Source organism: Heterocephalus glaber, unplaced genomic scaffold (assembly GCF_053883595.1).
Source record: "Heterocephalus glaber isolate CG9 unplaced genomic scaffold, H.glaber_assembly_v1.0 deba00001504, whole genome shotgun sequence".
Taxonomy (NCBI): domain Eukaryota; kingdom Metazoa; phylum Chordata; class Mammalia; order Rodentia; family Bathyergidae; genus Heterocephalus; species Heterocephalus glaber.
In genome coordinates, this window is record NW_028258324.1 from 68,437,080 (window position 1) to 68,460,728 (window position 23,649).

Sequence of the window (23,649 nt, forward strand, 5' to 3'; positions counted from 1 at the left end):
TGATTATCCCAAGAATGATCTTTGTAGTGACTTCACCCCCCCAGCACAACACCGTGCATTGCTTCCTGTTGTGTAACTTTTGTTGCTTTCAGAACATGTCACTTTTGTTCAGAAACAGAGAATGGTCTTATGACTCTTCTACCAGCTTTGCTGAAGAAAAAAAGACATTAGGGATTTCAGAGATTATTTGCTGGAGGAAAAACAAAACAAAACAAATTGCCCAGGGAAAAGAGAGACTTTTTATTTTTAAAACTTTGGCTGGATTTTGGTGTCTTGACTCAGCAAAGTCTATAATGCAGCAGGGCCTGGTAAGCATTAAAGGGGGTAGTGAAGCTTATTTTATTTCATAATCCCAGTTGTTTTTCTAGAAACCATCAATAGCCTCTAAATGACTGACTCAATTTTTGGATCCTAATCTCATGACTAAGCAAATGTTTGATTTGAAACCAGCCCAGTATAACTGTCTGTGTGCCTCTAACTCTCTGTAGCTATTCCTGTGTTTCTTTCAGCACCGGGGAAGTCAACTTCTCCACTAAAGATGTCTAAAACTGGAACCAAGGTAAGTAAGTAAGTGGTCATGCTGATTCTTTGCCTACTCTTCTTGCCTAATGATACATGGAGAAAAGCTTTTGCTTCTTTGCGGAGAGGTGAGTATGAGAGCGGAGTGATTAGAGGACTGGAATTGAGAGAGGAGATCAGGAAATGCTTGTTTTTTACTCTAGCAGAATTGCCAACCCTATTAAGAACTTTCCTTTATGTATGGTGCTGTGCCAAATATGGGATGGGCCAATAACATATAAATATCATCATGATTTCTCCTTCCAGCAGCTAATATTCTATGCATCTGCATAGGAATAGAACATGCTATTGAGGATTATGTGGGCAACAAAACATTTAGTAGTCAATTGCATTGTTTTGTAAAATTTATCCTCAGTTGTTAATGTTCCAAAAGGCTAAAGTGGATAGGCCAGTCAAACGAACTAAACTAGGACTCTCCTTTATTCAGTTAATCTTACTTTAACATTAAGAAAATTACATCTACAATATTTGACTGAAAATTGGCTGGGCTAGACATTGATCTCTCGGGGAAGGCTTTGAGAATGAGAAAATACACCTTCCTTTTCCTTTCAGCTCTCCCAGGAATCAGTGAGGCTAACACAAAACCATTGTCTAGCACTTGATCCCCCGCCCAACATTTTGCTTTGAAAATTTTCAAACTTAGTGAATCTTGAAAGAATAACAAATGGTCAGTGAATACTTGTATGTCTGGCACTTACGTTCTTCCGTTAACATTTTGCCGTATTTCATCTCTTTTTCGGTCTCTTTGCATTAAACCGTTTGAAACTAACAGTGGTCTATCTGCATTATACTTTTCCATTATGTATTTAGGTTTCTATCTCCAAAAAACAAAGTCATCCCCTGCATACACACCAGGTTTATCATGTCTCCCAGATTTAGCATCAGTCATATTCCTGATATCAAGCATAAATCAATATGATATCCAGACCATATTCAAATTTCTTCTTATTGTCCCTAGAAATGTGTATAATATAGGATCCCATCACATATGTATTGTACTTGGTTGTTATGTCCCTAGCCTCTTTTAAATTTTTCTCTTTTAGCTTCTTTAATTTCTACTTTTCTTCTTGTTTTTTGAGACAATAACATTTTTCAAACTCCAGGCCACGTAGGTGTATTGTACAACAGTATGCATCTAGATCTTTCTGATTATATCCTCATGTTTAGATTTAGACTAAACAACTTTGGCAAGAAAGCTACATAGGTAGGATTGTGCACATTTCAGTGCATCATGTTCAGAGGTGCCTGTTTTCCAAAATTGGCTAGTGCCTAAGTTTTCTTCCATTTAGCAAACAGAACTAAAAATCATGTTTATTATCAACAAAGTTTGGAGGGGAAAAGTAACACAGTATCTTTAGTACTCTGAGGTTCTAGATGCAATGAGAGTCCACTGAAAAAGAATTTGAAGTCCATGGAGGGATTTCCACATGTCTTGAGGAAGGTTGTTTCATAACCATCTTACACAGATGAAAACATCTGCTTTCAAAGATTTTCAGAGTAGTAATAGAGTGATCTTTTATTTCCCATAGCTGGGTTGTTCATTTAGTTAAGTAACTTGCTTGCTGCACCAAAGGAAATGATAAATTATTTCTTATTCTTTCCCCTGTCTTGCTAGCAGTTTAATCAAAGGAATTATGAGCCTGATGAAAGGAATGGATTTTATCAAGGTTGTTTTTGGGATATTCAAGACATTTTTCTTTCCGCTGTATTGGATTGGTAGGGTATTTTTCAAAATACAAACTTGAAACTCATAGAAATTATGGGAAAACCTATACATTTCTTAGACTCCTCTACAAAATTTTTTGCTGAAGAGCCAGAATTCTCAACCAACAATTGAAAGGGTAGATTTCTTGTTTCTTTAGAAAGAGAAGTTGAGGGCCACGGATTTAGCTCAGTGGTTCTGCTGCCTGCCTCACCAGCGCAAGGACCCGAGTTCGATCCCCGGTACCAAAACAAGGAAAAAGAAGTATGGCCGGGTATAGCATTCGCAGGCTCTGAAGTTTAGTGACTCACACTGAAAGAGGAGTTTAGTCCTGGAGCCCGGGAATGGTTCCGTGGCAGCACCACACGAGTGCTTCGTTTCTGTCTTGGGACGCTCGGCTAGTCTGCTGGGAGGGTGAACGCGGTGACCTTGCAGAACATCATGAACATTTTTGCTTCTCCATCTGGTGTCAAGCAGGCGTACTGAAAGCAGTAGATAGGAAACATGGGAATAAAGTAGCTGCTAACTTCAATTCTCAGGGCACATGCCTCGCAAACCCTCTTTTTTGGTCAATGTTGGTTGAAAACTAAAGGCAACTTGAATTAATTTGGGAACAAAGAACCTATCTGTTCTTAGAGCAGCTTCTTGATTTTCCTAAAGATATCATCTCCACAGTCACGGAAAAAGCCTTCCAGGCTCAGCACCAGTCCTGCTCAGTGTCTTAAGAATGTAAATGCTGCCGTGGAGAACTGAGCTAATAGTGCAAGTAGGAAGACACAAGGAAAATAAATCAACCAGATTAATAAACAGGAGTTTTGTACTCCCTTTCACTGACTTGTAACTGCTAGTGATCTTAGGCAAGTCACTTCACTTCTTCGCCTGTGACAGCTGTAGCAAAAGGTTATTGGCAATTATGAGTCAAGTATTCAACTGTGTGCTTAATCTGATTGGCTTCTCAGACCATCTCTTTGCAGTAGATTGTTACCTTATTTTGCACATGAAAACCATTAGAGACCTTCAGTGCCCTGCCCAAGGTCACATTGAGCTAGTAAGTAATGGTGCTGGGATTTTTTTCTTTATCCATAAATGAGGCATCTTCTGTGCTAAACAAATAAAGGAGAGAAAGGAGATGAAGTAGGTGATTCTAATAGGTGGGAAGGAAAATAAGGAAGCCTCTAGGGATTAGAAATAGAGAAATGGAAAGGGTAGGGAAAATTAAGGTGGAAGGAAATAATTATTAGTATGTTGCTGTCTGGAAAGAATTGCCCAGCATGGAAGAGAATACCCTTTGCAAGTCCTTTTTTCTTCATTCTCTGCATCAAATTAGTCGCCAAATCCTAAATTTCTTGTTTGTCTTCCCATTGCTTTTGCCTTCCATTTGACCTCACCATCTCTCACCACAATCATCTGTTTCCTACAACAAACCACTAATGTCCAGCTCCTGTATAAGGTCCAAAAAAATTCTAGCATGGCTCTTGAGTCATTTTTCTGGCTTTTCCACCTAATACTTCACCACGTATTCAATATGCACTAGATTTAATGAATTTAGTGTTCCTATAATGGGCCATGTTCTTACCTTTCTTTATTCTCGGAATGGGCATTTCCTTTCCATTGCCTGTGGAAAACATCTATTCAACCCTCAGCTCAAAGACAAAAAAAATCTGACTTCTGCTCCTTTTATCTACAAGGACTTGATTCTCATTTAGGTCAACACAGCAAATCATCCACAAGGTGGCGGCATACTGCCGGGAAATTACTTTCATGAAGCATGACCTGTGGTTTCAGTTTAAATTATAACCTAGCATAGATCATAGATTGTGGAATTATTGAGCAAGACTTAGGAAAAACTAGCCCATTTGTGGTTTTCATAATAGCTTTTAGGAACTATTTCAGGAATCCCTAGAAGTTCCTGTGACCTCTTTCCTACTTGGGAAGTCTCTAGTTTTCTTTCATAGCCAGGGCTCCAGTCTTTGTCAAATCATTTGACAGATTTGGGAAGCTGAAGCCTAGAAAGGTGACCAGACTAAGGTGGGTTGGATAGTGGAGAAGATGCTGTGGGGCCCAGGCCCATTATTCTTCATTTCCCAGGGCTGCACACCTTGTTACTTCATCACAGGTACCTTGTTGGCAGTAAACTAGTACAGAACATTATATATTTTCATGAGTATGTATGGTCTATATCAACCTAAAATAAACTTTCTAAAACTAGCCTTTGCTTTTTCTCTGTGCATCTTCTGCATCACCTGGCATGAATTCCTGCATGTGAAAATTATTCATCTTCATCAAATATTTTTTGAGGACCTGTTGAATGCTGGCCATAGGAGGTCCATAGCTTAAATAAGGCTTGGTCCTTGCCTTTGGAAGAAGTCTAGTAGGATTCTGGTGGGAGGAATAGACATAAATATGCAGAGAGCTGTGAAAACATAAAGGATGAGCAGTGAACTTTGGTCTGAAACTGCTGGCTTGTACAGTGGTTCCTCCCTTCACAAACTCAGTTCTCTGCACGATTCTGGTCACAAACCAAACTGGACGAGAACCGAATCAAATTTCCCCGCAAGGTCAACATTGCACCTAACCATTGAATTTGATTCGGTTCTCATTCAACTCGGTTTGCAACCAGAATCATGGAAAGAACCCAGTGTATTAGAACAGTTCTGTTTTGCTTTATTTCAAGCCTTCAGAAAGTACTCATTCCTATTATTGACAACAAAAGCTGTCCGCCTGAAACCAAATGTGAGGTAGGATAAAACTATATATTCTCTCCTCAAAACTGAAAAAGGAGTTTCTACAGTGAGCAATACTTTTTTTAACATTTTATTTTATTTGTGAATAAACCTGCCCAACTCAGTTCTTCTGTTTACTTTCCTGTACTTCAGATCACTTTCTATGAAGACAAAAATTTTCAAGGCCGCCACTATGACTGTGGTTGCGACTGTGTGGATTTCCACTCATACCTAAGTCGCTGCAACTCCATTAGGGCGGAAGGGGCCACCTGGGCTGTGTATGAAAGGCCCCACTTTGCTGGGCACGTGTACATCTTACCTCAGGGCGAGTACCCTGAGTGTCAGCGCTGGATGGGCCTCAACGGCCGCCTGGGCTCCTGCAGAGCCGTCCCTCTGGTGAGTCTGGGGGCTTGTTTCTCTCTCCCCTCCCTCATCCCCCCTTGGAGTCTTCCTGTCCCTTCGTGAGTGGCTGACTTTTGTTGGCTGATGAAGCTTGAAAAACGATAATCTGAGGTCAGTTCATCACAAGACTGAATACACTAATTATTTCTATGATGTTTTCTCTACCTCTTGGGTATTTAGAGAAATTAGCTTTTTCTTATTGAAAGTCAGCTGCTTCAGTCAGTTCTCAGTAGGAATGGGAGTTCGGTGACTTTACTTCCAAGGTGGTAGGTTCTGAACCCTGATGTTCTGAGTTCTTGACCTGCTGGCGGTTCCGGTTCCCATAATGGTGGCTGTTCGTTTTCTCCTGTTTTTTTAGTCTAGCAGAGGCCAGTATAAGATTCAGATCTTTGAGAAAGGGGATTTTAATGGTCAGATGTATGAAACCACCGAAGATTGCCCTTCCATCGTGGAGCAATTTCACATGCGAGAGATCCACTCCTGTAAGGTGCTGGAGGGTGTCTGGATTTTCTATGAGCTACCCAACTACCGTGGCAGACAGTACCTCCTGGACAAGAAGGAATACCGCAAGCCCAGTGACTGGGGTGCAGGTTCACCTGCTGTCCAGTCCTTCCGCCGCATTGTGGAGTAATGACATGGATAAGGCCTAATGCTGAGGGCCGAATGCTCACTGGCCTTGTGGTACAAATAGGCATCATCAATAAAACAATTGGTTTGCATCCCACTGCCAACTACGGTGCCTCTTAAATGCTTCTAGGGACCAGCAGTGTAGTGCCTGCCACCATGGGTAGTTACAAAGTAACTTATCTATCAGATTACCAATCTAGATTTCTGTGCCAAAGAAAATGAGACTGCATTAAAAGGTTAGCAAACCATACTACTGTGTGGCGGTTCTTTTGCGTTTTACGTTAATTCAAAAAGGACAATAATATTAACTGCTATTTATCAAGTACCTATGTTATTCCATTTTTTTCTTCACAAGCTACCCTGTAAGAAAAGTGATTTATCTGCATTTTGCAGAGAAGGAAACTGAGACTTAGTGGAATCAGAAACCTGCCCAAGCTCACATGCTGGTTAATGGAAGATCTAGGATTTGGTCCGAGATATTTCTCCTCTTCAAAACCGTTGTTCTTTTCTCATTTCCATCTTGTTCATTCAACACATGTTGCCTGGAGATCCCTGTGCATACTTTAAATACAAGACCCTGAAGAATTTTAAATAAAAAGACTAAAAATAATTGAAAAATTTTAAATTTAACAGGATCCCTATGAAAATCTAATAGAAGAGACAGCATAGCTATTGAGAACAGAGTTATTACTTAGAATAATAGAGGCATGAGTCACCTCAAGTCCCCTGTTTAAGATTCAGAGATTCCTTGCCAATTGCTTCTCAGCCCTAAGTTCAGGTTTCCTGTGAAAAGAAAGGACATATTAAATGATCTCTTCTTTCCTTACGAGAGCTGAAATTGAGTCTTACCCAGTTTTGCTTAGAGTAACCCCTAAAGTTTTATTGATTTAACCATGGTGAAGAGGAAAGATGAAGAAAAGAGTAACAGTGAGAGTCTTGGTGAGTATTTGAGTGAACTTGAGGATGTGATTAATGCATACATCTTTAAAAGAGAGATGCAAAGTCCAAGTCTAGGATCTTTGCGCAAAAAAGGGCCAACAAGAATTGCCAACCTCCTTCCGTGTCCCTTCTTTCTCTTTGTTACCTTCCCCTGATTTTTGTCATTTCGTCTATTTCACTGACAAATGTGGGTGAAAGTGTGGAAGGGGAGACATGGTAAACCAAGAGAAAGAACAGGAAGCAGTGTGTTGAGCTGCGAAGCGCTCTGGCCCATGAGCTGACTGCAGCCATCGGCTCTGGCCTCCTCACCCTACCACGAAGCTGGCTCCCTGGTCTCCAAAGCAAGGGAGTCTCACCAAATTGTCCCCCCCAAACACATTTGAATGCTTTGGAGGCCAGAAAGAGCCCTGGAACAATTAGTCGTTGACCTAAGGCTACTGACACGTCTTCAGAAGTGCATCTTCTGAAGTGCATCTGACGTGATCTCAGATCCTGCCATTCATTTTCCACCTAGGAAGTGGTGGCTGTGGTGACTGTTTGTCTCTTCTCTCATATCAACTGTTACGATGCTCCTCGGGAGTCAGTCACAGTCTGTTCAAGACAACCAGAAAAGCAGCTCTGGCAGTAGGACAGGAAAACAAGGGTCAGGATGACTAGCCACAGTCTTAGAGATGTAGAAGATAGTTTCTGACAGATAAAAATGGAAGGATTTGGGTGTGTTGCGTTCTGCTTTATTCATGCCCTGATTCAGGAAGAGATTTCCATGGTTCTCCCCAGATGCACACACCAGTGAACTTGAACTTTAAAGGCATTTTACCAGCAATCGCTCTAGTGGTTGAAAACCTTCTCCATTGACCAATCCCAGGTCTTTTGGTAGAATATTCTGCCGTTGGAGCAGAAAGCTAGAGTCCCACCTATCAGCTACACCTAGAGCTGCACCTAGATTATTTCTTTAACTCTCTCTTCATTTTATTATTTTGTTGTTTTGAAATGGGGGAATCTCCAGAAAATAGGGCCAGGGCATATTTAAACCATTTTAATCTTATTTTCTTTCCAAACATTCCTCTGAGACAAGTCTCCGAATATTTCCCAAATATGGAGTTCACTTCCCAAAACACAGAATCAAGGGGTCCCACTTAACGACGCAGGGTAGAGCTGTCAGGTTAAATACAGAATGGATATATTGGGACATAAGTATAAATATAATGTAAGTTTATCCAAAGTGTTGCATGGGACATACACTAAGAAATTATCGTCTGTTTGTGTACAACTCTATCCTGTACTTACATTTGGACAACCTGGTAAGCCTAGTACTGTGTAAGAGCAAAGCAAGTTACACGTGAGTGACATGAGCTGAAATCCCAGAGGTGGTGTGGAGCATCATGTCCCATGAAAGGGCATTTAAAAAATACTGGGGTTTTTTGGTTTTAGATTTTGTTTGTTTGTCTGTTTTTTAACCAGAGATGAACCTAGTAGGGGCTTTGGACTGAGCTACATCTCCAGCCTTTTTAAATTTGATTTTGAGACACAGGGTTTCACTAAGTTGCCCAGGTGGGACTTGAAGTTGCGATCCTCCTGCCTCAGCCCTCCCCCCAGTGCTGGGATTACAGGCGTGCACCAATACACTTAGAATTTTATTATGTATATAATATATCTCATGTTATATATGTACTATTTAATACCGCAAGCCAACACAAGGTGTCTGCAGCTAGACATGGGCTATGGACCCCCAGTTTCAAATGCTGGCTAATAGGAGAGCTCTGATGATCACAGAATACTCCTCACATCGAGCCAACATCCACCCCGTAACTTTTCAGTCTGCAGTCCTAGTTTTGCTTTCCATCTAGTTCTTCATCCATGTGATAGCTCTGGAGATGTTTAAGGATTCTTTGGTTTTCCTCCATGCTCTCACTTCTGGGCTGAACAATTCCTATGCCTTCCATTGTTCCCTCTCGACACTGTTGCTCCGGGGCTCCTTCCCAACCTGGTGCCAACTCTGTGCCTCCCTTCTGTGTCAGTTGTGTGTCTCTCCCCGGCCCCCACCTTAGCTGTGCTCTGACCTAAGCACACTACACCTGGAGGATTGTGTTCGGTTCTTTCCTCCTCCTTTCTCAGATTTATACCATTCTCACCTAAGCCTGGCTCTCCTTGTGTGCTCCCACCGGCCCTGATATGGGACTAGCCACCTTTTCCTATGAACTTGCACTCCAGCTCAAAGGCTAGAAAGTTCCCTCCCTCCCTGGGAGTTAGAGATGGATTCAAACCCTGTCAACACATGTCAGCTCTAAGTCAATTTAATGTGGACAACTTCAATTTCCTGTAAGACAAAGACAGCATCTGCCTTGTGGGTATTAAAAGGAAATAACGTACGAAGAAATGTTCAGTTGAATCTTGTTATTTTCTTTAGCTATAAAGACACCATAAAGACTGAATAGCAAATGGTGAATTATTGCTCCTAGTACAGGCTTCTGCCAGCCTCTGGTCACATCTTTGTCAGCTGAGCAGTACTTCACGAGTGCTTTTGTTTAAGGACACTTTATTTAAATACGTTGTTGATTTGTTAATATGGAACTCACAGCCATCAGCACTAGAACTCACACTTGAAAGATTATTGACACGTACTTTCTCAGTGAAAGCACATCACAGCCTTTTCATGCTTTGGAACACTACCCAGCACACCAGCACTACATTTCGGGGCCATTTAAAATCATGAGGTCAATAAAAAACAAAGCAGTGCAGAGAATGTAGTGCACTAATAGACGTGACACACTCGTTTACAATGTGAGTTGAGAAGAAGACAGAGTGCCAGATGTGATGGCCCATGCCTGTACTCCCAGCTGCTTGGGAGGCCTATGCAGGAGGATCACAAGTTCAAGGCACCTTAGCAAGAGCCTGTCTCAAAAACAAAGCCAAAAACATAAAATTATTTTAAAAGGGGCTGGAGACATAGCTTAAGTGTTTTTCTCAGCACAGAAAAGAAGAAAATAAAGGAAAAGGAAAGGAGAAGAGAAGAGAAAAAAAGGAAAAGAATGAAAGAAAGCATAATGTTTGTTCCATCTCAGTTGAAAGCAAGTTCTGAAATTCTGAACTGAAATTTGGCACTGCCTTGCCTATATCCGCGAATGGCCTCAAAAGCACCACAGGTAGCGATTCAGGGCTTGCAAGTAGATTTTAGTGAGTTTACAAACATGGAATCTATGAAATAATGAAGATCGACTGGACTTTACCGCCCCGGTTACCATATTAGTACTATTTCTTAGTGCTAAAGTACCTCTATTACTAAGTTGCTTGCTTTTTTGTTTGCTTTTTATTTGGTTAGCCTTTTGTACTTCTTTCTATTCCCTAGTTGTTCACAAAAAAGTGTCTCTGCATCTTTGGCAGATGCTTCATGGTTGGGAAAAAATACACCAGAATGATCTAACTCATCTCACCACCTTGAAAATGAGCCATATTTTAATTGTCTCAGGAGTGTGGCATTCTCTTAGTGCTCACATAGGCTCTCCCCTGGTCCTACCTCCCATGGTTTCCAAAGCCAGCAGTGCTGTCTAGATTTCACCCAAATCCCCCCTTGGTTTCTAACCTCTACCTGTCCTTCCTCTTGGGGTCTTGGAGAAAATTCCTGGGCTCTGTTTCCAGCCTTTTGGCTGACCAGCCTCCGCACATGCAGCAGAGAAAGACCACTGTGGGTGTGACTTTAGTGCAAGGGCTCTGTCTGTCCACACACACACCACCTCCCTCTACCTCTTTACTCGAGCCTCAGCCTTCAAAATCAATTTCAGAACTCCAGAGGCTGGGTCTTCCCTGAACACTGTCATAATTTACTGAGACGGGGATTCCTTCAGTTTACGGATGAGCAACTGAGGCTCAAAAGAACAAAACAACCTGGCTAAAGACACCGGTTCCAAAGCTCTTGTCCTTTCCACTTTCCAGCTTCTGCTTCAGGGGATTGAACCCAGAGCCTTGCACACACCAGGCAAGTGCTCTGAGCAGACCTACATCTCCAGTTCCTGCTGCTCCGTCTTCAACAGTCAGAACCACAGGGCCTTGTCAGTCATAGCGTCTGCTATTTCTTTTTCAGTACAAACATTCCTTGTTTAATGACTGTTCAGACTTAGGACCTGTCTTTTTTTGGGGGGTGGTACAGTCTTTTGTGAATGACTTCTTAAGAAAATGTATTCAGGTTTCATCTATGTTGTAGCATCTGTCACTCCATTGCTTTTTGTGGTAAATACTATTCCATTGGAAGGAAAATACCTTGGTTTGTTCATCCATTCTTCACTTGATGGACATTTGAGTTGTTTCCACCTTCAGACTCCTATGAACAATGCTGTATAAACATAAATGCATGCATTTTTATATGGTTGTATTTTCACTTCTCTTAGGAATATAGCTCCCTGTGCAATTGCTGGCCACGTGAGCTATTGGTTTTCAAATGCTGGCAGCATGTGGGGCCTTGAAGCACACAGATGTAGGTTGAATTCTAGCTCTCCTACTTTCTAGTTATAGGATTCGATACCTGTCTTAGTCTTAGCTTTCTCATATGTAGAATAGAGACAATTAAACCTATGTAGTTTTCTTACTGTTAGATGAGATAATAAAGGAATAATTTTTAGCCCACCTAAGGATGCAAAGGAACAGGTATGGAATAAAGGCAGCTAGTCAAAGATCTTCCAACCTTATGGGATCCCTGAAGGAAGAGGATTAAGAAGAATCCTTGGTGCTGAAAAGATTGGGAATCAGCAGGTTGATGATCTCCTGCACTAGTGGTCAATAACCTAGGTGTCCGTGAATGACTTTATGAGCTGCTTTCTGGAGAGCAGGTGGAGGGAGGATGCTGGGGAGTGGAGAGAAGGCCAGCATATTCGGGGCAAATAAGGGGGTAGCTGCTTGCACAGAAGGGGGAAGTTAACCTCCTATTATGGTTTATATATAGATATTCCCCCAAGCCTCATATACTCAGATGGGACCTTTGGAAGGTGATTGGATTCTGGGGGCTTAGAGCTGGGAGGAGCTGGGGCCTGGTGGGAAGAGTGGGTCTCCAGGGGTGTGACCTGGGAGGGTTCATCTCCCTCGCAGACTCCTCCCTGAACTCTCTGCTTCCTGTCTACCATGAGGCGAGCAGCTGCTCCTCCCCATGTCCCTGTGCCGTGCCATCCCGCCTTGGAGCCGCCAACTAAGGACTGAAACACGAGTCAGAATAAACCTCTCCTCCTTCAAGTCATGGGTGTTGAGTACTGTGTCCCAGCAACGAGGAGAGGACTAAGCCATCTCCCTCACCCTATTTCTGCCAAGCCCTATGCTGCCCCTCGAGCTTCTTTTATCTCAGTTCACCGATCGCAGTTACTTTCCGCTTTGGTCCCAATTGCCAGCGCCAGTGTGCCCTTCGTGAGTCAGCAATCAGAGGGACTCAGCACCCTGGTTGAGCTGTTCTGGAATTGATTAGTTTCAGGGGAAATCCTGCCAGCACTTTGCCTCTTGGGAGTGAAGTGCACAGCGGGCAGAGATTTGTTCCTATTGTTCACACCCCAAACCCCAGAACAGGCCACTTTAGCCTGTGCGCTGAACCATGGAGCTGGAACAATGGCGGGTCCTGGTGACAGCGCTGACCTCCGTGCTTTCTCAGTCCGCTGCATAGTTTGCTGAGCTCATGTAAACCCAGTGAGCCTGGCCAGGCTAGGGCACACAGGACTCAGGACAGGGGGAGAGCGAAGGAAGAAAGAGCAGCATGAAGACCTGCTTGCAGGCTGGTCAGAGACCAGGACCATTGACAAGCTTCCTGAGCCTCCTCCTCTGCCAGGGGTCCTGTCTGTGCCAAGAAATCATGTTCTCCTGTGCCACTCACTGCGTCTCACAGCCACTCTGCCGTGGCTTCGTTTGCATAAACCATGTCAGAGCCTAGAAAGCTCTTTGACATGCAGTGTGGCACTTGACCATCATCATGGCTATAAAAAAAAAGGAAGACAGTTATAATATTCCCATTTTACACACAAATATACAGTCACAGAAAAGCCATGTGACCTTAGGGGAAGCTGCAGACTTCTTAGCCCCCACCCCCATAGTCAAGAGCTCTTTGACATTACAGGTATTTGTGCCAAAAGTTTCCCTGTGATATGACAATGTGAAGGAAGTCACTTCCCTCATCCTTACCATAGCATAAATCCTTCGGTGTAGGTGGCTCTATGGGAACTGGCATGCTGGACTTTGGGACTATATGTGTCTGTGACAATGCACTGACAGCCTCTCAGGTATGCTCCCTTTTTTAGCAAATCTAACCCATGAAAGAAATCAAATTTGCAAAAAAGTAAATTAGAGAAAAGTCCAAGTCTGTCTGCTCACCACACAAAAGTCAATACTTGAGAGATAAGAGTTGGTGGGAAGGAAATTAGGTTTATTCAAGGGCTGGCACCCTGAGAATATGGGTGAGGCACTATCATCCCCCAAAAAGGCTGCCTCAGGGAACTGAGGTATGCACAAGGGCTTTTACAGGGAGAGAAAGGGGGTACAGGGCACAAGGGGCAGGAAGACTACTTGGTAGGTGGGGTCTGGGTTCCCTCTCTCTTTTTCTCTCCTCTCGTTTGATAACCATGGAGAAATTGTAGACGAGTTTAAATGCATCATTTGCACTTTGAAGATTTGAACACTTTATGAAATGAATTTACAATAGACACATAACAGAAAAAAAAACCCCAGAAATTCATTGCATGCCTAGTGAATGGGAGTTTGAAGTGGAAAGAAGGGCGAAATACTTGACTCTTTCGCAGAGCGCAAAGGGATGGGGACTGAGGCTTCTGGGGCGAGAGGAGGTCTCGCTGTAGGAAAAGCTCAGCAGGGTTGTACACAGCAAGCAAGGGCTGACCCGTTAGGCAGAAGCGGTCTCCCCAGTAACCTCAGCCCGAGTAATCTTGGTCTAGGTCAGGTGTCAGACACTCAATCTCTTCTTCCTGTGGAAAGATTCCTCCTAGGCAGAGAGAGGAGATATCAGAGAAGGAAAGGTTCTGTCCGCATGTGCTATTTGCTTTATTGCTGTAGAGAGACGTAGATGTCTTTTTACAGAAAGACAACTTTTTAGAGTCATTCTCGTGTCTGCAGACATCTGCAGTTTCTTTGAAAAGTCAACTCAAAATATAGCAAAGGAACACATTTGGAGAGGGGAATATCTTTCTCTCCCACAGGTTCCGAGGACTGAAATTGTGCCCCAAAAGGGGGTGCAGAACTGACTGCTCAAGCAGGGGGTTGGGAGGAGGGAGAAAACCAGTCCCTGCCACGGGAAAGCAGAGAAAGAGGGTCCAATAAATTGATTGATTTACTCACTCACGTGTGGGGTTAGCTTTATTAAGATGTCATTTAAAAACTATAGCAATAACCCTGTGTTTGGTTTGATGTCTGTTGACAAGCATATACAGTTGGGTAAACATCAACTTAATCAAGATATAGAAAACTGCCATTAACTAATCGAATCCTTTCTGTTCCTTTGCAATTAACCCCTCACCCCCACACACACACATACACCACACATACATACATGTACACCACATGGGTCCTGCTCTGGGACCACTGACTGATATGTCTCCTCTTCCTGTTGCTCATCTTTGGCAGAAAGTGGAATCACGCAGTATACAACCTGGAGTGCTTAACTTCTTTCACTTAACATGTTTTTGAGAAACATCTGTTGCTACATATATCAATATTCTTTTTATTACTGAGGGGCAATCTATTGTATGCGTATACTCCACTTTTTTATCATTCACCAGTGAAAGATATTGGCATTGTTTCCAGAAAGCTGCTGTGGGTTATCGTTTCTTCAAATGACCCCAGTGTGTGTCTAGCCAGGCCAGTTTCCTCAAGATAGCTGCTTTCTCTTTCTTCTCTTTGGGTAGTGTGGTTTGGGGACATGCTTAGAACTACCTGGAGATCCTGAGTTAGTGCAATGACACAAAGAAAGAGACCTGCCTGCCTTGGCCTCCTACAGATCTCGACTGTGTTGTCCTGAGTCCTGCGATTATCAGCTCAGGCCCAGCTTCTCCCTACCCTGCCCTGCCCTGCCCCAGCTGCCTGAAACCCACAAGGCACAGGCTGGCCATGGGGAGAGACTTGTGCTCCTTTAGCCTCTGGGTCGCAAGGTGATTTTAGGATTAGGTCGGGATCACAGGCCGGTGGTGCAGGTAGGTTAATCTATAGTTTCCAAATATGTAGGCCTCTGTGTTACGGGCCTCCATTTGCACTCTGTCTCCAGGGTTCGAACATAAGGGAGGGCCTGCCCTGGTTGTAACCGGGAGGGTATCTGCATTTCTCCTCAAGCCCCCATGGACAAATTACTCCACCAGGGACCAGTGGCCCTCGGCTGGTTCCCAGGTTTCTGTGTATCTGGAAATAGCGGCCTTGCTCTCAGGGGGCAGTTTCTGAGCTGGAGGACTTACCTCACTTTCCCATCTGTACCCTGACGGCAGCTGTCAGGGCAGCAGGAAACAATCCGTGCTCAGCAGTGTTTCCTGTCCCGAGTCGTCCTCCTGCTCACTCCCCGCAGCAGCTGTTTCCTCCTCGCTCTCCTCAAAGCCCCACCATCACAGGCCCAGGTCTCCACAGAAAACAGTCACCTCCTACTTAGCAGAAAATCGGCCAGGGCCACACTGGCTCAGCTTCTCCTTCACTCCTGGCATTTTGCTTCCTGTGCCTGCAACACCAGGGTTCTCTCTCCCAGGTAGTGTCCAAGGCCCTCACGCTAACCCTCCCTGGGTTCGACGCCTCCCTCCTCGTACGTCTGATTTCCTATTCCTGTCTCCCAAGCCACTCTCTCACGTGGCCTCAGAACTCAGCCATCACCCTCTCCTCTTCCCCTCTTCTCCCACATCCAGCTGGTCACAAAGTCCTAACCAGTCCACCCTCTGAGGGTTTCTCCAAGCCGTCTGGTCTCCCGCACCACTCTGCCCTGGGCCCCTGCTCATGCCCTTGGTGCGTCCTCCTGCAGCCTGTGGGCCTCTGTGCTTCCTCCTCACTGAGCCATCAGCCTCACCACTCTCGTCCTGAGACGCCACTGTGGCGGTATCACTGCCTAGGTTTGACCCTTCTAATCCTTCCGGTTCTGAGTGTTCGCTGAAAGACTCCCAATTGCCTGGGCCATGACATGTGTCCTTCACGATGCAGCACACTGTGCCATCATCACATCATGGTGCACAGCTGAGGGGAGGTGCAGCACCCAGCTGGAGAAGGGCACCAGGGCAGCTCAACTCCTCCATGCCCAGTGCCGTGGGAGCATCCACAACCACGATGATGAGTCAGAGGGCACACAGATCCATTCTTCAGCCCTTGGTGGCGTGGCCCTGAGCCTGTTCCACACTGTCCCTTCAGGTCCCAGCAGGACTAAGCTCCCACTGCACAGGAAGTAACCTGCTTGAGGACAACTTTCACTGCCTTCCTTCCTGCCTGCCTCATTTTCCTACTCTCCTACCAGGGATTCCTGAGGTCACCTCCAGATGCCTTCCTTACACTTAAATCCTCATCTGTGCGTGTATCTCTAGGGGCACACAACCCAAGATATAGGCCCTGCCTTTCCTCCTTCCTTCCTTCGTCCTTCTTTCCTTCCTTCCTTCCACCGTCCTTCCCTCTCCTCTTTCTATCTTTTTTTTTCTTTTATATTAGGGATTGAACCTAGGGCCTTCACACTGACCTCTATTTCCAGACCTTGTTTGTTTTTTGAGACAGTCTCCCTAAGTAACCCAGGGAAGGCTCTAACTGGCAATCTTTCTGCCTCAGCCTCTCAGAGTGCTGGAATTCCAGCATATTACAGGTGTGTGCCATGATGCCCGGCAAGACGTCCCTCTTAAAGGTGAGAAAGCTAAAGCTCAGAGAGAAGAGTGACCTGGTGACAGTGCCCAGATGTAAACCCAGCCTGCCCATTCTCCATCTCCTGCTTTTATAGTGCAAGACTCCACGGCTTCCCTCTCCTGTTTTGTGCTGCAGCTGGGGGTCTTGGACCTCCGCCTCCACCTGGTTCCAGCTGCTGGTTTAACTGGGCACTAGGCCACCACTGCTACTGGCAGCTCCCATAGCAAGGGGAGGTCCCCATCAGTTTGGTGGAGTCTGGATGCCTGAGGATTGGCTGATTTCTGGTACACACATTCAATTTTGCCCTTGGATAGAAATTGGCCTTGAGTTTCCTGTTTTAAACAAAACAAGGTTGATATTTTAGTAAACTTAAATATGATTTCTTAAAAGTCATCAAAGGCGGATGAAAGCATGAACTGCGCATCCCCTGGAGAGCGATTAGCGATTCAGCATTTCCATTTCCAATGGGAGTGGGAATGGCGCTCTCACAGGGGTGTCATCCTGATTAAGAAATTTAACTGCAGAAACTGAGAAGTGCGAACTTCAGCACAGGAACAAATGCAAATACCCTCCCGGAGCCCGTGGGGTACACGGTTTCTGTTGCTCCCCCATCACCTTGCAGCTAAAGGTCCAAATCACATCCCAAGGAACACAAGAGGTCTGCCAGGACCATAGACTACTTGAACTGCTGGGCATGTGAGACCATCCAGTCCATCATTCTGCCTTGCAGAGGAGGGACCTGGGAGGCTGTCTGTGATGCATCACAATTTACCAAGGAGAAAGCCAGGAGTGGAAACCAGGTCTCTGCACCAACTGGTCTCCTCTCATACCATGCTGACTTTGTGTTCCTCTCTCTGAGTCTCAATTTCCCCCTTTGTAGAAATTGGAATTTTGAATAATTCCTAGGTGTGAGGTTTAAATCAGATAGCTTATGTGAGTTGCTTTGTATACTGCAAGTGTCTTACACATATAGGGAGATAACAGGGAAGAACGGGAAGGGCATGTTTTATAGAGATGGGTCTGGTAGGAATTCTCCCTTCCCACCTGCTCATCTGAGCCAGAATTTCTATAAAACGGTCCTGTCTCCAGCACAGAGTTGTCATTGGATTTAAACAAGGTGTCCTGTTGTCAGATTCCTAGCTAAAAGATACTGATTCTCTCTCATATGCTCCACAAGTTTTGAAGGAGAACTGAATTTGGACATTTGGGACCATTGCCGGAAACAGAAGGATGTTTCAGTAACAAGGACAGGCTCAAATTAAATGCACAGGGAGTGTCCTTTTTCTAAGAGAGCCTATCATGTCCAAAGGTGTCAGCAAAATCGGCTAGCAGAAAAATAGGCAGAAATGAGTTCCCATGAGGTTGACAGGATTTCAAGGGGCTGTTAGAAGGAAAGCCCGTTGCTCCAGCAATCAAAGCAAGTGGGCTGTGCTCCTCATGGGAGCCTTGTTTATTTATGTAAAGGAAACACTCCAGGTTTGTTTGCTGTCTTTCCAACCAGGGGGCAGAGCAGATTAGCCCATGGGGCTGGGGGCTGCTGGAGGACGGGCGTGAGTGGTCTCGCTCCTGGAAGGAAGGGGGCAGGGGCCTCCTGAAACTCTATCTGTGCAGCTGTCGCTCCTGCCCTCAGCCTGGGTTCCTCGGGCTCCCCCAGGGCTGCCCATGGAGGAGGGACCTCACTGTGGACTAGGTCCCATTCCCAAGTGGTCACAGCAGTACTGAGTGGCAAACAAATAAACATACCTTTTTCCCTGGGTTTACCAGGCAGTGGCCTGGAGAAGACTACAAGGAGAGAATATATCTCTGAGGTTGTTTGTCTCAATTTGTGTACTTGTGGCCTGGATCCTGAAACCACTCACATCACACACACACACACTGGCCCTTAGGTGATTCTCCGTAACCAGAACAAATCTACATATTGTTCATAAAGTTAGGGACATTTCCAGGGGCCACTGCCACTGCATATTCTCACCTGAATTTAGGGCAAGGAGGACACTCACCCACCTTCTAGATACCCCAATCCCAAAAGCAAAGAGGTCAGCTGGGTATTCAGACTTTATTTTCATTATTGTTATTATTATTTTTATACATACTAGGTGACTTTATATCTGCTTGTTGTGGAAAAAATCTTCCAATTCTATTTGACTGGACCAAGGGATTGGGTAGCAAAGAGCAGAGGCGGCATGCAAGACCACCCAATTCAAGAAGTCAGAAATGACCCACCGACCTTGGGGTTGTGCCTCTGGACAGGTGATCTCATTTCATTTCTCCTCATCGGTGTGGTCCCCACCCCCAGTCCTACCTCATCCCTAGGGTATAGGGCAGCCACACTTCTGATAAAAGGAGATAATGCACTGGAAGTAGAAGAATGTGGAGCTGGCAGGCTTTAAAATGAGATGCACTGGGTCCAAGTGTTCAGTTATTCCCTTTCTTCAAACCTGGGCTTGTGAAGGAGCCCAGCACTCCTGATGAATGTGACAGTACAACCCAGGCAAACTCACTCAGAGAACCTCACTCTGGAGTGGCCGGAAGAGGGATCTGGGTTTATATCAGGTTAAAACAATAGCTGGCATGAATTGAACACACATTCCCTACCAAATATCATGCTGCACAGTTTACATAGACTATGTCATTTAATTCTTACATATCTGTCCCGATTAGCAGGAATTCTTCTCCCCCATTTAATAGAAGAGCTAGCTGATGTTCAGAGAGATTCATTTCACCCAAAGTCACACACTTCAGAAGTGGAGAGCCAAAATGCTAACCCAAGCAGTTTGAATTCAGAATACTTCACATTGTCTTGCCACTTAGCTGTGTGTTTTAAGGAAATCATTCAACTTGTCTACGCTCCAATTACCGTATCTAAAAACATGGTTTTAATAGTAGTACCTACCATTCAGGGCTGTTGAGAACACCAAATGAGATAATTGCTAGTGGGTAGGAACAATTATATGATACTTGCAGGAGACAAGGATCCCAGATGCACAGGAACCCAGTGGAATCCTGTGCCTGAGTCTAGGGCAGGTTGGCTCTCGGCGCTCAGGTCTCTCTGGGGCAGAGGTGGCTGGGGGTGGACCCTGGCTCACAAGGCTCTGACAGGGAGAAGGACGTCCTAATAAGATTCAGTGTGGGTCCCTCAGTCCAGCCAGGTGAGCCCTGCTCCCTGCCCGGGAGGGGGCCCCCGCTGAACTACAGCCCCAGCCCTTTCTCTGTTTTCTGTTTTGAGACAGGATCTCCCCAAGTCACTAAGTTGCCCAGGCTGGGCTCCTCAGCTTTCCAGTGTCCTGGGATTAGAGGCAAGCGCCCCCAGCTCCTGCTTCTTGCTCCCTGAACCCCCCAGCCCCGCGGGGCTCACAGTCGGGAGCGTCCCCTGCCCCCTACTGCTGGGGCACCTTTTGGGGATGGCCTGAAGGTGCTGCGGCTGCGGGTGGTGGGTGGTCTTTCTAGCTGGAATGCTCCTGGGAACAGATGGGGCTTTCCGAGCTGTTGGAAGGTGGCAGCTTGAGTCTACTAACTGGCAAACGCTCCTCATGCAGGGGCGGTCCGGAAGGAGGGCTGCCGTCACGAGGGGGCGGCAAGGACTGCGGAGGAAGTTGGCACGCGGGCAGGCACGCTGTGGGCTGAGGCGCGGGCAGAGCCATGGGCGGCGTGCTCGGAGGTGAGGAGGGGGAACAGCTAGTCTTGGAGCTGGCATGGCCCGAGCTCAGCCCTGGGAGCAGCGGATTGCAGAACATTTGCTTCCCTTGTCTCATAGAAACAGGGTCTCGAGCCCGGAAGCACAGAGCTTTGCTGCAAGCGGCTGGGAATCCAGGCCGATGAGGAGGGCACGGGGCTTTGAACGACTTGTGTGGTGACCTGTCTGCCTCCTGGTCAGCCCTCGAGTTGGCCTTCCTGTGCATCCAAGTATGCAAGCTTTGTCTTGCTTTTTTCTCCCCCCTGATCAAAACACATGGAGTTTTGATAGAGAAGGAAAAACAATCACCCAGTACCCTAGTTGTGATCATGTTTTCCTTTCATTTTCAGTCTTTAAAAAAAAATCTGTTTATGTAGTTGCAGTTACAGAGGAGAGGAAATTCTGCTTTCTCGTTTAATAGCGTGTTTTCTCCGGCTGTGGGCTTCAGGGTTGTCACAAAACACCATGTCTCATCGTTGGACAGCAAATCAATAATGAAACAGAATTGAACAGAATGTCTGCCTGGTATTCCTCTTGTCCTATTAGGACAGACCATATTTTACAAAAAGATGATTTGTAGCCAATATGAGAAATAGGACAGGGCAAGAAGCTGGGTTGGCGTGGACCTCAGGACATCATTGTGTTTTGTTCCACAGAACAGGGCTCCCATCTCCGGTGCACATTAGAACACTTGGGGAGTTTCTTAAAAGTACCGATGTTCAGGGCTGACACCCAGAACACCCGATTTAATTCTGCTGGGCAGGAACCCAGGCATGGCACTTTTTTTCAAAGCTTTCCAGGAAGGAGAACTACTGCATCTAGAAGAAGAAGGGAAGAACTACTGCATCCAGAAGGGAGAACTACTGGTCTAACAGGCCAACTTCTTAGAAAGATCCACACTGCAAGGCCACAAAAGATAAAGGCAGATTACTTTGAATCTTGTCCTTTGACAGAGATATTTATCATCTGTATAGGAGTGTTGTCTGTACGGAAGCTGCAATTTGCATGAAACGTACTTAAAATTGCTTGGCAGGCTATGGCTAAGCATAATGGGAGAGTTGTTTAATGGGAAAAATTGGAGGTCATCAGAGGGAGGGTTGCTTTGAGGGACATGTTTTGAAAGGGGAGCTTGGTGACATAGGTTTATTCCTGGCCGACAAGAGGCGGTAGGTACCTTGTGGTGGCTTTCTGCTCTGAGGTTCAGTAACAATTCAGAGACATGGGTTGGTCCTGCCCAGTATTCCCAGGGCTTGTGGCACCTCTCTCACTCAGGCGGGTGGCAAAGGAGCACAGGACTAACCACACTCATGAGTGAGAGGCCACTAGCCCAGACCCAGAAGGAACCGTCCAGGGAGTAGGGAAAGTGCCCTGACCCTGAAGGCACTGGGTTCACAAATATCTGTGTTGCCAGTGAGCGGGGAGTGATGGTCACCTCCAGCTTTTTCATCTCTCCTCATCAGTTCAGGTTTCTAATACTGCCTCAAGCTCTCCTTCCCTTTGGTTTGGAAGACTTTGCCAAGACTGACTTGGCACATTTGACATCACTGCTCAACACTGGGTGCTGTGAGGTTGCCTTGATTGTCTGTGCTGGGCCTGGAGTCTCCTATCTGAGCTCAGGGATCTCCTTCCTCTGGAAGGAGTTTTTGACCTGGAATTAGAAATAAGTTGTTCCAGAAATCTATTACTGGGCAAAAATTGCTCCAAAACTGAGTGGCTTAAATCCATGATTTATTACACTCTTTCAGAGTTCTTTAGCAGATTGGCAGTTGATTGGCATTTGATTAGCAGTTCTCACTTGGGGTCTTCTATGGAACTGCGGTCAGGGTGCAGTTGGCACTGGAGTTACTTGAAAGCCAGTTGGGCTGGGCTTCCAAATGGCAATGTTACTCACACATCTGCACCTCATCTGGGATGACTGGAAGTTTGGACTTGCAGGGTGTCTCTCCCTGTGTAGCCTCTTCCATGTGCTTAACTGGACTTCCTCACAGCATGGCAAACTTAGGGTGGTTGAATGGCTTCGTATGGCATTCATTGACTCCCCCCAGAGAATACATTCCAACAGGCCTAGGGAGGAATCTACCAGGCTTTTTACAATCTATTCTGGGGAGTTAGGCACTGTCCACCCAGATTCTACTCGGAAGGGGCTACATGAGGATGTGACCCAGAGGGATAGGATTGCCACATCTGAGATGGGAGGAAAAGAAGAGACCTTGTGGGCAAAGCAATGGCATCTGTGTGTGTGTGCAGAATAAACAGCAGTTTTAATTTTGATCTTTTAGATCTAAATAGCAGACAAGACTGGAAATGTAGGTGGAGGTCAGACCAAGGGAAAATGTCTGTTTTATTCCACAGGCACTAGGGAACTTTATTGCAAGGCTGGAAAATCCACCTAATTCAATCAGTGCTTTGTTTTGAGCACTTGTGCAGTAGTGTAAAAGATGATTTGGTGGCTGCAGAAGTCTGGGGCAAAGAGAATATGACAGGGGTCAGGGCAGTGGGGCCAAGTGGGACTAGGAGAAAGGATGGATGCAAGGAATAGCTCAGAAACAAAACTATAGGATGGACCAAGAGGTAGAGCATGCGGAAAATAAAGAGGAAATAGAACATGAGACTGAGGTGTCAAGATTGGGTGACTGGCAGAGGTGAAGTACTCAGGAGAAAGGGGACAACATTCAGACTCAGTAGTTTGCAGACAGCAGGGGGAGGCCTCAGAAAGAATGGGCCACTGGAGAGCATTGCTGCTCTTGGGACATCAGAATCTCCTGGAGAACTTATTAAAAACAAAGATATATGACTTTGAGAGTCTTGGGTGAAGCCCCCAGATAGGTGAAGTTTGTCTTAAGGTCCCACTTTGGGAAATCCTTAGGAAGATAAGGATGATCATACTAGTTCGTATGTTGGGAAAGGGCTCTCTGGAGAATCCCATCTTTGAAAGGTCAACCAGAGAGAAGGCTCCAAGCAGGAAGGAGCAGACATGTGGGTCAAACACTGAAAGGAGGTTAAGTGAGGCTGAGAACATCCTCCAGGCTCACGAGGTCTTTTGTAAACTGGGCATAGTATAAGTCATAGCACAGGACACTAATAAGTGAGTGGGTGTCAGAATGGATAGGCAGCTAAGGGTGTGGGAGGGACTGGAAGGAGAAAGAAAAGACTGTGCCACAGTGGTGGTGAAGGGAAGCATC

General features: G+C 45.5%; 1 protein-coding gene across 1 annotated transcript; it reads left to right on the plus strand.

The window, feature by feature from the left end:
• Nucleotides 1-421: 421 nt before the first annotated feature.
• Nucleotides 422-6,283, plus strand: Crygs (crystallin gamma S). The gene is made up of 3 exons (XM_013075023.3): nt 422-559; nt 5,158-5,400; nt 5,765-6,283. The coding sequence occupies exons 1-3, from the start codon at nt 539-541 to the stop codon at nt 6,035-6,037; spliced, it is 537 nt and encodes a 178-aa protein (XP_012930477.2). The 5' UTR covers nt 422-538; the 3' UTR covers nt 6,038-6,283.
• Nucleotides 6,284-23,649: the final 17,366 nt, after the last annotated feature.

What these genes read in the sequence shown, in the direction of transcription:
- Crygs (XM_013075023.3), top strand. Translation starts at nt 539, where the DNA reads ATGTCTAAAACTGGAACCAAG. An exon ending in TGTCTAAAACTGGAACCAAG is followed by an intron (nt 560 to 5,157) that starts GTAAGTAAGTAA and finishes CCTGTACTTCAG; the next exon opens with ATCACTTTCTATGAAGACAA. An exon ending in CCTGCAGAGCCGTCCCTCTG is followed by an intron (nt 5,401 to 5,764) that starts GTGAGTCTGGGG and finishes CTGTTTTTTTAG; the next exon opens with TCTAGCAGAGGCCAGTATAA.